We start from the raw sequence: 14,002 nt of genomic DNA, 5'->3' as shown, positions 1-14,002 counted from the left end.
GGAGGAAGGTGTAGGAATAGAGGGAGATGGAAGGAAGGGCTTTTCGGAAGAGGGGGTAAATGATGGAAGTCCTGATCCAGGGGGAGTGGGGTAGATGGAGGCCAAGTGGGGCTCGGACCTCTGTGGGTTCCCCCTTGGCAGCCTGGGGGTGAAGGGACAGGGCTTGAATTGGAGGGAGGCCCAGGGCCACCAAGTACCACAGCCCTTGCTCTGACCCCAAAGGGGCCAGTGGTGCAGAAGGGCTGTTTTCCCACATGTGCTGGGAGGAGAGGGGTCTCTGCACGGCGCACGGGGCAAACGCATCCCTGGGCAGAGCCCTGCAGGCACTGACCCACATTTCTGCCTCACTGGAAATGCCTTAGCCCAGGAGCAAGCAGCAAAGCAAGGGACAAATAGAGCAAAACAGATTACTGCACCTGTAACACATATGTTGGTTTATTAACTTCATCTCATTTAACAGGAGATGGGGTTCGAGTCCTAGGAGGAAAAGGAAACCGTAAGTAATCTCCTTCGGTAATACCATGAAACTTTCTTTGCATAAAAAAAATCACGTAGTGGTCTGAATATTTATAGCTGTGTCAGCTGTGCAACTACAAGGCTAATGCAAAATTTTCTGTGTCTCAAAGCCAAATATAGGTCAGAAGAAAGCTAATTTTGAGTTAAACTATGACCAATTTTATGGCCCAGACCATCTTCCAGTGAATTTAACAGCTAAATCAGGTACTCTTAGGTACTCTTATGAAGGTACTCTTGCCTTCATATTATAAGGGTTAAAAACTTACACATCATGTAGATTAAGAAGCTACTAACCTCTCGTTAATGTTTAAAGGAAGACTTTATTTTTTTCTGAATGTTATAGTTCATTGATATTTTCTTAGATATATGATAGGAAAGATATCTTTTACTTATATGCAGCATTCCTTGCGCAACATAAGAGGCACTCAGTGCCAGAAAAAAATAAAAAGAAACTTCCAAGAGGAAGGCTCTCAGACAGCATTTAAAGGGATTGACCTAGGAACGGTGGCATTACCCTGAGTCTAGATGTAATGGGGATGGACACCAAGCACGGTAACGCATAGGAGGGATGGGTATATAAGTCTCTTATTCTTCCTATCCATATTTTAGTGCTTTGCCAAGAAATAATCTCCCCTTTTTATTCAAGGGCTGTGGGCAGAGGCTGCCTTTGCTAATGAAGACTTCAGCCTTCACAGAGATGGAGTAAACCCCAGATCCCTCTGCTGCTCGGGCCAGGCGAGTGTGTGACAGAACTCTCATCTCTCCGTTCCTTCTCCAGTAAAGAGAATCTGAATTTTCACCCCTTTTCCCAGCCAGGGAAAAGAGAAACAGGCAGTGCACTGTGCTTTACTTCTACAACAAAATGAAGCCTGATGGGCCATCAGACTATAAATAGTACGGGACGTGAGCAGGAAAGAGAGCTGTCAGACCTGGCTAATCCCAGCTCGGTTAAGCCACCTTATGCCCAGCCTCCGAGAAGCTTAAAGCCACAGCTGTGCGCCCAGGTCTGGCCAGCTCCCTGTGGACCATCAAGTTCAATTGTCACACCTGAGTGGAACCATTTTTCCTCCTGGAAAATAGTGGCAATCTGTCCTTAAATATTCAGCTATGTAAAACAAGAGACCTGAGCAGGCAAAATCCGGGGGCGGCTGAAGTTTAGCACCTTGCCTCCATCCATCTGGCTTCAGATTCAGACCCCGGTTGAAACAATTCCCATACATCCTATTTAGGCTTGATTCCCCCACCCCAAAAACCATCACCAAAATATTTGGGATCACTCAAGAAAACAGAGACACCCCCTGCGAAGGGACGGGCAGGCTGCACACATGCATGGCAGGTGCCTGTTACCCCTTTCATCATCATCTTGACCCCAGCCAGCCCCTCGAACCCTGAGTGAGCAGCAGATGCTTTAAGCTCTGCTAAAATTCCCATTTGCCCAGACATAATAACTGAGATTTTTTTTGTTGTTGTTTCCAAAGAGGCCCTGCATGATGTGACTGGGAGCGTGAATAATCCGCAGTGCCGGTAATTTGTATGTATCTGGGATGTGAACACACCAGGCTGGCTGCCTGAATTTGCCTTCAGCTGGGGGTGTATCTTCCCGTGAGTAACGCATTCAGCTAACTGAGCACTTGTGTTTTCATTGCTATAAAATGCATCAGGTCTCCTTTGAAGGCAGGGGTTTGGGCAGAGCAGACAGCAGCCACGAGGGATGCCTGCCCTGATGTCACCCCAGGAGTCCTGCTCTCACTGGGGAAAATTTGGGCTGGACACAGGCACAGGCTATAAATTGCTATTTTCTTCCTTCTTCGTGTGCAAAGCAACAGAGATATTTTCCCTGAAATGCAGGGCCTCGTGCTGGCCTCATGCAACAGCCATTGGAAGAGCAGATCAGAGACGTGTAGGGCAGTGGTTGTCCTCTAAAGGGTGGCTTTATGGAAAGGGTGAACACTGTTAGGTTTCCTTCTTCCCATGGTCAGGCTTTCCTCTCCTTCCACACCATTTCTGGAGGCTTTGTGAAGGCTGGGATTCCCTGCTGCATCTCCCAGAGGTTTCTAGAGCATGTTTACATGGGGTTGGCTTTGAGGTCAACCTTTCCATGCCCCTGTGTCAATGTGTGTCGTGCCTCTCTCTGCATGTTTGCCTGGGAGCGCTCCCAGCCCAAGGTGAAGATTTCATGAAACTTTCAATATGAGCTCATGCTCATGCTGTAAACCTGGGTAGTGGCAATGAAGACAGAAATTATGGGACAGAAAGGTGTTGGAAGGAGGAGGAGGGGAGTATTTTGAGGTGCTGCATTCAGTGCATGCTGCTGATACCTTTAAATTGGAGCCAGAGGTTTAAAAATAAACTTTGGAGGTGATAACAAAATGCCCAAGCCCTCCAGCCACCCAGCCAACTGGGGATGGTGTCTGGTGTCATCCCTGATGGGACAGCAGTGTGCTTTGTGCAAGATGGGCTGCATCAGGCTGCACCCAAGGATCCGTCACCGTGCTCTCTCTGCCGGGACCTGCGCCCCAGGGTTTCGGTGTAGCCTCAGCCATTGGGTGCCTGAGGTGATCCAAGATAGCAATGCTGAAGGGACAATGCTTAAAGGCCTTTGAAACTGTCTCCATCCACCCCAGGCGCGAGTGGTAGTACGCGACTCCAGGTGTGCCATGGAGATGCTCCTCCAGAAACCCCTTGTCCACCAAAGAGCTGAGTTATGGGGTTGAGATGGGGAAATCCCTCCACCCTACAGCAGCCATGCTCCATTGCCGGTGGCTGTAGGTATTCACACCTAAAACTCAGCTCTGCTGTGGAAAGCCTCCAGAGCCGTGGGTGCCGAGACAGCTCCCACGTCAGCTCCCAGTGCCCACATTCTCCTGGGAGCGCAGCAGAACAACTTCCCATTTTAATCACTTTTTAATAATGGCTGGACATCGTGCATTCATGGGGTGCAATCCCTCCTCTGGTGGTAACTCACTGGCCTTAATAACTCTCCATCCTTTATTAAAACACCACATACGAGCAGCGGATGTCGCTAAGGCTCAGCATTTAGACTGGAACGCAACGCAGAGATGTCCCCAGGCTCCGAGGCACCGGGGCCATCTGAGCAGTGCGGGGAGCAGGGGAAGATTGCCCTGGAGGGGCTGGGCCACCCCCGGCTGCATTACCTGGCCTGGGTAGTGGCACCTTAACCTGTGAATCCTGTTGCAATGACACAGGGGAGCAAAATCTCTGCATGTGGCATAAATCCCCGATGAGCTGGGAGCCCCGCGCAGCCAGGGGACCCGTCCACCACCTTTTGCCCTCCAGCCAGCCTCGGTGTGTGCCAGCACAAAGATCAGCCTGGCAGGCTGGGCTGATTTTTAACCCCTTTCTTTAAGAAACCACAACACACACATACCCTGTACCTCTATGTCCCCAGCAAGCAGCTTGCAGGCTCTTGGCCCAAAGTCAGCCAGGTTGAGAGAGAGGTGGTGGTCTGAGAGAGAAAATTACCAGAAACTCATCCTCCAGCACCCTCCAACTCTGCTCCCTCGTCCCACCTCTCCAAGCTCAGCAGCACCCCAGGGGTTGTAAGATGCCCTTGAGTGCACATCCCCTGGTAAAACACAGCAGCTCCTCATCTAAACTCTGATTTCCTCTGAAGATTTTAACTCCTGCACTGGTCTTCACCTTCCCCACTGTCATTTTAATATTACTACTTTATTTCTTCCAGCTCTCTGAGATGCCACTGGCAGAGAAGAGGCTGTGGAGGATAAAACTGCTCAATCTGAGCCGCTGTCCATCTGGGAAGCAGCCAGGATGAACTTTTCCATGCTCTGAAATCTTTTTTAATGCCAGGGGAGGAGAAAAACACCACTTCAAATGCATCTCTTTAGGGACACCTTGACATTTCTGATGCCTGGATGCAGCATCTGTGAGGGCTGTGAGAAGCTGATCTTGTAAATCTCCCTGTATGCCAAGGAGGGGATAGACCCTGATCTAGGTCAAGTCCAAGTGAGATAAGACACCTCTTCCCTCTGGTTTAATGCTGTTTGCAGGATGCTAGGGAGCTCCTGGACCGCACTGGTTTTACAGCAAGGGAGTCTGGTGCCATATCAACCTCCAACAGATTGATGTGTTTGTTCTGGCAGCCGTGCACATCTCTGAGTTAGGAAAAGCTTGCATTAATCCTGAGGACGGCTTTTCTTATTAAACCGCAGCCACTGAGCGAACAGAGCCCTGGCTGCCAATATCTTTGATAGCTTTAGTCGAAGGGCTGTTAATGGAGATACCTGGCTAACAGCATAAGCTTTGGATGCATCCAAAGGGAGAAATAAGGATCAGAGATCTTAATGAGAAAATTTGTGGCTGAATCAACCCCTATCAAAGCCCAAGGATTTATATTAGTGAGGAATTTGTTTGCGTATGTTTTGAATTCACTGAATGATAGTGAAATCTCCCCCGATCCCATGAAGGAGATGCCGGTGTAAGAGTTTTCTGTAGAGAGATGGATCCTGCTCTGCACTGCTACTGGTTTCTGCAAGATGATTTTCCAATTTGCCCAGAGGAACAGATGGGCCAAAAGTCAGGAACTCGTGGGGCCAAGTTCACTTAAAGCCTCTGGATTGCAGCAAGCAGCGGTCATCTCTCTTCACTGCTTTTTCCAAACTGGAGACAGCCCTTTTGCATAGGCAAATCAGGCAGTTTGTGATTTTCTACCTAATTCTCTCCACAATGTGCATATTTGCAGATCAGACTCTGAATTTTGGAGGGCTCTGATGCCAATTCCCCGAGCCTTTTGGAAAATCAGCCCTGGATTCCTGCACCCCTTCGCACAAGCTGCAGGTGAGGACAGCAGAGCTGTTCCCATCACCACAGGGACAGTGGTGCATGCCCTGCTCTGACTTTGCTTTATTCTCCTGCCAAGGTAGCACTTGGGTCACTTTGCTGCCTACGTCCCAGAAAGGCAGAGCGCAATTTCCAGCCAACAGGTAAAATGCGCTGCTCACGTGTCGTGCCTAAGGAAAGGCACTCCTTGCATTTCCAGGACATCCCCTTTCCAACTTGAACACCTGCAGGCAGAGGAAGATGCGCGGATATCTGTGTCAGGCCACAACATGACCATGGGTTTGGTTTCACAGCTGCTCTTGCTCTGACCTCAGTGTGGCTGCAAAGGCTCCGGGCAGAGAGGAGAGGATGGCCCTCGTGTAGTATCTGGGGTGAACATTTTGGCTATTTTTTATCCATAGGTGGCAGCAGCTGCCTGCACTGGGCGGTTGCTGCCTGAATCCCAAACCTGGCACTGACACAGCCGGGAAAACAGGAGGGTCGTGCCTGCTCCCTCCTCTGCAGCGAGAGGTTCTCCACAGAGAGAGAATTAAGCAAAACCCTCAGTGGTGCAGGATCAGGCCCTGCAGCACTATAGAGAGCTCAAGTCTGCATATCTGCTGTGCCGGGAGTGAGCACTGCCTTCTCGTTCAGGTGGGAAATTGCTGTGTGCTGCGGTGCTTGGTGGTGGGGAAGGGGCTGCTGGGCGACTTTCTCACCACTGACCACATTCCTGAAGCCACTGGGGTGTCACATCCTCAGAGGGAATGTGGCAGCAGCATTAACCCTCACTGGCTGGGCACTGGGGTGCCCCATCATCCCCAGCATTAGCTGACACCCATCTGTGATGTCCCATGAGTGCTGGTGGTGTCCAGAGGCAGCAGCTCCTTCAGCTCTGCAGCCTTTGCTGCCTTCCAGATGTTTCTGCCAACTACAAAATGTGACACGAAAGGTGATTTCCCAACAGCACACACAACCAGCAGATAATAAAAGCCAGTTGCCAGCTGTAACATGGAGCCCAGAGGCTCACATTTTTTTTAAAAAAAAGAGGAAAACACAGAAACCTTGCTCAAAAGCAAACTGTAAGGAGAGCTGCAGTCAACTCAGAGGTTCTAATTAGAGGAAAATTGGAGAGAAAATCTATCCAAATCTTGTCATCTGCTTGCTTTTAAAACAACTGATTTTTGATCAATACAAATGAAATTTATCTTCCTCTCCTCAACACGCCCAGGACAGGCTTTGCCCTGGGAAACCAGTCCGACTGCTCCATCAACCGCCCCTGCCTGCTCTGTGCCGCCAGCACTGCTCCCGCCGCGTCATTAAGGCGAAATGGATTTGGCTTTGGGATGACAAGCAGAGCAAGATCCCTCTTGCTGGGGGCTGTAATTCATCTGCATGAGGAGGCTGATCTCCCCTGAACCAGCGAACCCCGATTCATCCCTGAGTGCTATGGGCGCAGCATCGCACCCCCGGTGCTATCTGCTTTAAAAAGCAGCTCCAGACGTGGGTGTGAGTGGTGTCCTTGCACACAGGGACCAGGAAGTGTTTGTTCATCTCTGCTCTATCATTAATTAAAGCAATTAGCCCACTTAGGCTTGGTGGGGTACAAAGCCATCCTGTACCAGCTGGGAAGAATATACTCCATTACAGAATATAATTTTATATCAATATATTCTTATTGCTCTGTAGATTATTAGAGAGACTTAGGGTACAGGGATACATCTCTCAGGAAGGATTTGAGGAGGAACCTGAGAAATGACACAGTTTCACTAAAACAAAAGTGACTTTTCAGGTCTGAAGAACCCCATTTTTAGCCTTTCTATCTTTCACTTCTGGGCCAGAAAAATCTCCTGAGCTCGTGCCCTGGGGCTCTTCATGCTTTGTAGCCTGTGGGGCTGGTAGCATATGCTCCCAGCAGGGCTGACCTGGGGGGTCCCAGGGACCCCAAGATCAACCCACTGATCAAACCTGATCACGAGGCACAAAACTGAAGCCTAATGCTGGGCATAAAGCAACCACGTGGCTATTTAAACCATCAGTTGGTATTTGTATATTCAAAGTCCATCACAGCCTTTAGCCAGCTCCTTTCCTGGAAAGCGCTGAGTCAGTATCATCAATGGGGAAACTGAGGCACAGCTGGAGCAAGTTGGTCCCAAGCTGGATCACACATGCTCTTGGGTTGGTCCTTAAACCTCTGGGATAGACTTTGAAAATCAATAATTTATTTACAGCCTTGTGGTGCCAAGGTTTTTCCCGAAGCTGTACTGGCTGATTTCCTGGGAGCACGCATACGGGAAGGCACCCATCCCAGTGGTGATGGCAGGAGTATTGCCTTGTTCTGTGGACCAGGTGAGGGCATCTGGGGACCTGGGTCACCCAGGGCATCCTCAAGCTGGGGGGGGGCTTGCCCTGCAGGGAAACACAGCCCCAGGGGCAGCTCAGCCCTTATGCAGCCCCGTGGGCTGTGTGGGGAGATCCATGTCCTCCTGGAGCAACCCAGCGCTGCCTCTCCTGGAGGTGGCTGCTCATCCCAGTGCTTAACGAGTAACTGCAGCTTAATAACAAAAATCACAGGCTGGGGGAAGAACGAACCCCACTGCATGAAGATCTTGTGCCTGAACCGCCCCGGGCTGGGACATGAGCTCCCTCCTGTCTCCAAACCCTAAAATGGCTAAAGCATCACCCCCCAAAAATGCTGTTTCCTGCAGCTGCACTCAAACTGCAAGATTTTATTGCAAACCCTTGGCATGCCAGGCTGCAGCACTCTGTCCTGAAGTATTACTGAATTTGGGAGTGAGAATAAATGACTAACACTTGAGCTATCGCAAATACCAAACCACCTTTCACCGCGAGGCTCTTGCGTCTCTCCAGAGTGCAGTTTTGACACTTAGAGTGGGCTCACTTTGGGTCCTCAAACGCATTTCCATTCCACACAGAAAGCGATTTTCTGTAAAGTTTCTGTTTTCCTCTTATGTAGATACAGTATTGCCTCGGTTCTCCAGGACTCGTACCCTGCAATACCGTTGGTTTATATAACAGCATCTATACAGTACGTTATACCGGTACCCAAATACCGAGTCGTATTTTGGTGTGGGTTGTACTCAGACCCTGCTGCAGGCTTTTTCCTCTAAAATAAAGCATTCTCCCCCAAACTGATACAGCCCAGCCAGCTTAGAATCCCTTCAAATCCATATCTATTTATTTATTCATTTATATGCTAATTGTAAAGGGCCCCTCGCACCCCGGGAACGCCGAAGCCCGCAGAGGAGCGCAGCCCCCCCGCCCCGGTGCTCGGCGCTGCACAAACGCTGCCTGCGCAGGCCCCGCCCCTCGCGGGGAAGGGGCGTGCCCGGCCTCGCCCCCCATCCCGATTGGCGGGGTGTGTTGTGAAGGCGTGGCCAGAGGGGATATAAGGACTGGGCGGGGGGCGGAGCCAGCAGCACCGCGGCTCAGGCCGTGCGGTGCGGTGCGAAGCCGACGCTGCGTTCCCCGGGCGGCCCCGCCGCCGCCGAGCGGCCCCCGCGGCCCTAGTGCCCGCCCGCCGGAACCCGCCGCCGCCCAGCCCAGGTGCGCTGCGACCGGGAGTGCAGCTCCAGCGAGGGGGGAAACGGGGCGGCCCCGGCAAATGTGGATGTGGGGGTGTGTGTGTTGCTTTGGGGAGGGTCAACTGCAAGGCTGCTACGGCTCCATTTGGGGTGAATCTTAGGGGAGACGGCTCCGTGCCTCAGTTTCTCCACTAAGGATTACTGTATTAACGGAGACGTGAGTGCGTGGAGGACATTTTGTAGCAGAATACCCAAGAAATGGGTGCATCATTAGACCAGGGGAAGCCTCATCAGGAGCTGGGGGGCGGTGGGGGTCCCGGGGCGCTGGGTGCCTCCCCTGCGCCTGGCTCGCAGCCCAGGTCGGTGCATGTGCTGTTCTTCCGGATGGCGGTGGGGCTTGGTGTCCTGTGGGCCCGGGGGACTCCGGCTTCTGCTGGCAGGAGCACCTTTGGATCTCTGAGCCGTTTTGGAGCTTGCTTGAACAAGGGGCGATCAGACCGTGGGGCATGGGGAGAGCCAACATCTTCGCAGGGAGGTGCTTTGTACCAGGAGGAGAGAAATATTTCTCCAGCTCAGAACTGGGCATGTTGTGGGCCAGGAAGACCGAAATTCTTGCCCGTGCTGGCAGTGGACGTTGCAGGAGGAGCGATGTGTTGTGCAGGGCAAACAGGCTTGCCCCCGCTCCGGGGTGGCGGAGGCACTGCTGGGGACAGGCTGGGGCTGCAGCCCCTGGCACAAAAATCCTCGGTATGTGCCCCGAGCTAAACACTCCTTTGCTACTTACGCAATCTCTGCCTGAGATTTCATAACTCCCAACTGTTGATACAGTGAGCAGAAGTGCAAGCAAGCAGAACCCCCGCGTGGGGTTTGGGGAAGGTGCTGTGCAGACTTGCCAGGCCTGTGCTCTGTGCAGGCAGTCATTTGAGGGAATTACTTTGCCTTTGCACGTAGCTCTTGGCTCTACAGCTACGGATTTAAACAGCGTGTAGTGCTGCGAGCGCTGGCCTCCATACCCAGTGCAGTGCCACTCTGCATGTCACACCTCTTGAGAAATAAATCTGGTACCGTTTAAACTCTTGCAGCTTTCTCCTGTGTGGGTGCAGGTCGGGCCCCGGGCGGGTGGGGGTGCGGGGGCTGTGCTGCGGCCCCTCTGCAATGACGGCTGCCCCTTTGCTCGCAGGTTTTAGATCTGCACAACAACCAAGATCGAGAACCATGGCATCCATCCCATCGAGCGGCTCGCTCATGGCGACGCACAACTACTACAGAAGTAAGGGCGTGCGCTTGGGGCGGTGGGCAAGTGGGCAGGACGTTCTGCCAGGCTGGAGGGGATATGGCTCCAGCAGAGATGAAGCTGAGCTCAGGTGTGAGCTTTCAGCCAAAGCCCCAGTGAGAGCTGGCAGGCTCCGTGCTGAGAAAGGGGGGCAGCCAGCAGCCATCCCTCCTGCTGCTTGGACCCTTCTTTGGGCCACCGCAGTCCCTGCCCCATTATACTGTCTGGAGATGGGTCTTGCAAACTCCTTCACATGTTACTAAGGTTGTCAGTGACGGGAGGTGATGGTTTGAAATGCATCTCGTGCTGTTGCTGTGGAAATGAGCTGCAAAACCAGTCTGGGCAATGGTAGCTACTGGTACGTCTCCAGGGGAGAGACTTGCTGGTTTAATGGATTGCCTAAACCAGAGGGAATTAAAGTATTTCCCTTCATCTGAAACTGTTAACAGGCTTGTAGCTGTTGGACTAAAACTGCATGGATTATCTGCAGGAATCTGCATCCTCTTGGCCTCAAGTCACTGCAAATGCCTCCCAAGTGTTGCATACAGACACAAAGCCATTAAATAATGTCCGTGGGGTTGTAAGTGTCTTCCTACAGAGGCGTTCAGGTGCTTTTCTGCTACCTGCTTTTGGCCAGCTTGTAATCTCACCAGTATTCCCTTCCTAGTGGTTTTTATTGACCTGCCACTAAAGCTGGGCTAGTGCTGGAGTGAGATGGTGACGAGGCTGAGCCATGTCACCCCAGGGACAGCCGCACCATGGCCATGCTCTGCTTTTCATAGCACGACCGAGGGTCAGTGGTGGCTCTGATGGCCATGATTTCTCCACAGGGCGCCTGAGCTCCACATCCAGCAACAGCTCCTGCGGCAGCTCGGAGTACTCTGGGGAGGTCATCCCCCACCCCCCGGGTAAGTGCCCAGCTCAGGGCCGCGGGGGGACTCTGCTGCCAGCCCCTCCACTGCAAACCTTACTGGAGGTGACCCAGCCTCTCCTATGGGACGAGTCTGAGGTGGTGGCGGGGCTGCCTGGGTGTCACTGACCCGGACTTTCCCTGGCACGTACTGTCCCCCAGGTCTGCCCAAGTCTGACCCCGGCCACTGGTGGGCCAGCTTCTTCTTTGGGAAGACGACTCACCCGGCCATGATGACCGTTTCGGAGTCCCCAGAGAGGTGAGTACTTTCCTCAGATGATAAGATGATGTGAGGGGCATCAGTGCAGCACCAGGGCAGTTGGAGACATCCCTGCTGTGTCCCCTGAGGTGCATCCTGACCCGATGGGCAATGTCTTCATACCCTGAGCACCCACTGCTTTGCTACCAAGATAAATGCAGAGTGACAATGCAACATCTTGGCCTGACCCTTTCTCTGCTCTGTCTTGCAGCTTGGGAGCGCTGCAGATGACGACAGGACCGATGGCGTGTGGCTTAGTGCCAGCCCCGGGAGTGGGACGGAGACGCCACGCCAGTGAGCCCAGCTCCGGGCCCTCGGCATGAGCGGGTCGGCGGCTGCTCCCCAAACCGGCGGGCACAGCCCCTTTCCCCCTGTAGAGTAGGCAGGCTGCTCCAAGGCAACAGTGCTGCTTTGTAATAAAAAAATCACAGCAAACCCCCAACGATTCCTGCACCAGCCTTTTTACTCTTTTTCAATGAAACTGTACCCTTTCCATGCAGATTTGGTAACACGTTTTATTTACCTTGTACTGATACAATGGCAACTAATAAACTTGAGCAGCCTTTTAAAATGCTGTGAGTTGTTCTTCATCTGGGGCGGGAGGACAGAGTGGTGCTGCGGATGTCAGTGGGGCTGGACCAGGTCATGGCGCAGCCTCCAACTGCAGCAGCAGGGTCCGATAATGCCGGATGGCACGCTTGTGCCAGCGTGATTCACCAGTGCATGTGTTCTGCATGTGAGCGAGATCTGGCTTGGCTGCGGTGATGCTGCAATGCCTCCCCCCACCCTTTCCTCCTTTACTGGCTGCACAGCCTGTCCCTGCTGGCACTGAACTTGTTTTGCTCCCCAAGCACATTGCTGCCTTGCCCTCTTCCAGTGCCTCGTGGCTTAGGAGTGAATGCCTGGGCTGAGCTGGGTCTGGTCAGGGCTTGGGGAAGGATTTGGATGCAGAGTGAGCCCTCCATAATGAAGGGAGGGATAAGGCTTGCTTAGGGCTTGTGTTTCATGGGGCTGATGTCAGGCTGGAGCTTGTGGTGGCGGATGGGAGCTCAGGGGGCACGGTGGGCTGGGCAGCCCTGGAGCCCAGCTGGCCCATGTGCTGTACTGCCCTAAGTGGTGTTTTGGCTGATTTTTGGCTTGAATTAGTCAACTTGGCTGTTTGGGCCATCTGTGATCAGCCTGATAGCTGGGGCGTGCTGCTTGATAAAGCACTGAGAAAACAAGAGCCTGCAGGTGCCTGCATGCAAGGGGTGCAAGGTCCCTGTTCCTGCTGGAGGCAAACAAAACCCTGGCAGATGTTGATTTAAAGATGCCAGATCTTCCTGCTCCAGTCTGCTTTCAGCCCCAGCATGAGATACGGAACAGTCCCTGCGTGCGCCAGGCACTGCAGCCCCGATGGCAGCTGGGGGCTGTGTGACCGTGACCACAGAGCGGTGACTTTGTACTGCCAGTGTCCTGTGCAGGCAGGGGCGCAGGGCAAACCTGGGTGTTTGGGCAGCTCCCTGCTGCCTGGCCCCGGGAGCAGCTGGAGGGGAAGTGGCTGCTCTGCTTTTTGTCTGCGCTGCAGAGGCATCCAGGGTCACTTCACTTCCAGCTTTGCTCCTTGCTTCTGGTAGGGAAAAGTGTCTCCAGGCAGGTCCTTGTCCTGGGGGCAGAGGGTCTGTGTGGCCCCTGTCCCTAGGAGGGGCCAGTGCAGCAGTGGGACCTCTGGTCCCCCTGTGTAAGCGTGTACATCCAAAGGGAACGGCTGTGCAGGGCCAGCAGCCTTGGGCACTCGGTTTGGAGCCCGGAGGCTGCCAGCACCCTGCGGGTGACCTCCATGTCCACGGCAGCATGTCATCGCTGCATGACTGATCTGACATGACTTCCAGCTGGGCAGCAAACTGCTGGTGCTGCTGGAGGGGGGGGCTGCACCTGCATGCATGTGGTTCTGTATCGCAGGAGGCACATGGCAGCCTTTAAACTTCACAAAACACAAGAAAATAAAAAAAATCCTGAGTAAAACAAGATGAGGTGTGCTGTCTGGCTGGTGAGCTGGGAAGGGCGGCTTGTGGCACTGGCTTGTACCAGCAAGTACTGCTCCGGGGTCTTCCCATGCCCTGGCAAACCCTTTGGCTGCTCCTTGCCCCCAGGATGCCTCGTGGAAGCAGCGGGGTCTCATCTGCTGCTGGTTCCCAGCAGAAGCTTCAGATTTTGGAGATACAAATATTTTTTTCCAAGCCTACAGCCTCAAGGGTTGCAGATTAAAGTGTGAACACACAAAGGTAAAGTCAATATTGCCATATTTGCTTGTTGGTCTCGTGATTGCAGAGGGCCAAACCCAGCAACTGTCCCCAGGCACCCGGGGAGGGGCTGTGGCAGAGCAAAGGCACCAGTCCTGGTGCCCCTGGTTTTCAGCTGAGCACTTTCCCCGGTCTGACCCAGCTTTAGGTGAGCTGCCACAGCTGCCTGCTGTGATGCCAGCAGCACATCAATGCTCCTCCATCCCGTTTTTGGCCGTCACATAAGGGTTAAGCTCATGCCCACATTGCTGCAAGGCAGGTGGTGTTTACAGCAGGGACTGCAGCATCAGTGAGCGGCTGCCCTGATGCCAGGGGCTCGTTGTCCAGCAGAGCAAAACTGCCTGAAAAAAACCCTGCTGAATTGAAGGGGAGTTTTCTGAATGTCTGTAAAGTCTCACAGACTCAGGCTGCTGCTCTGCT

General features: G+C 53.0%; 1 protein-coding gene across 1 annotated transcript; it reads left to right on the top strand.

Moving 5' to 3' along the window:
- The first annotated feature begins 8,745 nt into the window (after positions 1 to 8,745).
- PPDPF (pancreatic progenitor cell differentiation and proliferation factor) lies at positions 8,746 to 11,871 on the top strand. The gene is made up of 5 exons (XM_054845907.1): positions 8,746 to 8,880; positions 10,039 to 10,128; positions 10,962 to 11,039; positions 11,204 to 11,300; positions 11,512 to 11,871. Exons 2-5 carry the CDS (start codon positions 10,074 to 10,076, stop codon positions 11,621 to 11,623), a joined length of 342 nt encoding a protein of 113 aa, XP_054701882.1. The 5' UTR covers positions 8,746 to 8,880; positions 10,039 to 10,073; the 3' UTR covers positions 11,624 to 11,871.
- The last annotated feature ends 2,131 nt before the right edge of the window (positions 11,872 to 14,002 follow it).

The sequence above is a fragment of the Grus americana genome, chromosome 17, assembly GCF_028858705.1.
Source record: "Grus americana isolate bGruAme1 chromosome 17, bGruAme1.mat, whole genome shotgun sequence".
NCBI classification, from domain to species: Eukaryota; Metazoa; Chordata; class Aves; order Gruiformes; family Gruidae; genus Grus; species Grus americana.
Note: the sequence above shows the minus strand (reverse complement) of the source record. Positions and strands in the feature narration are given on the sequence as shown.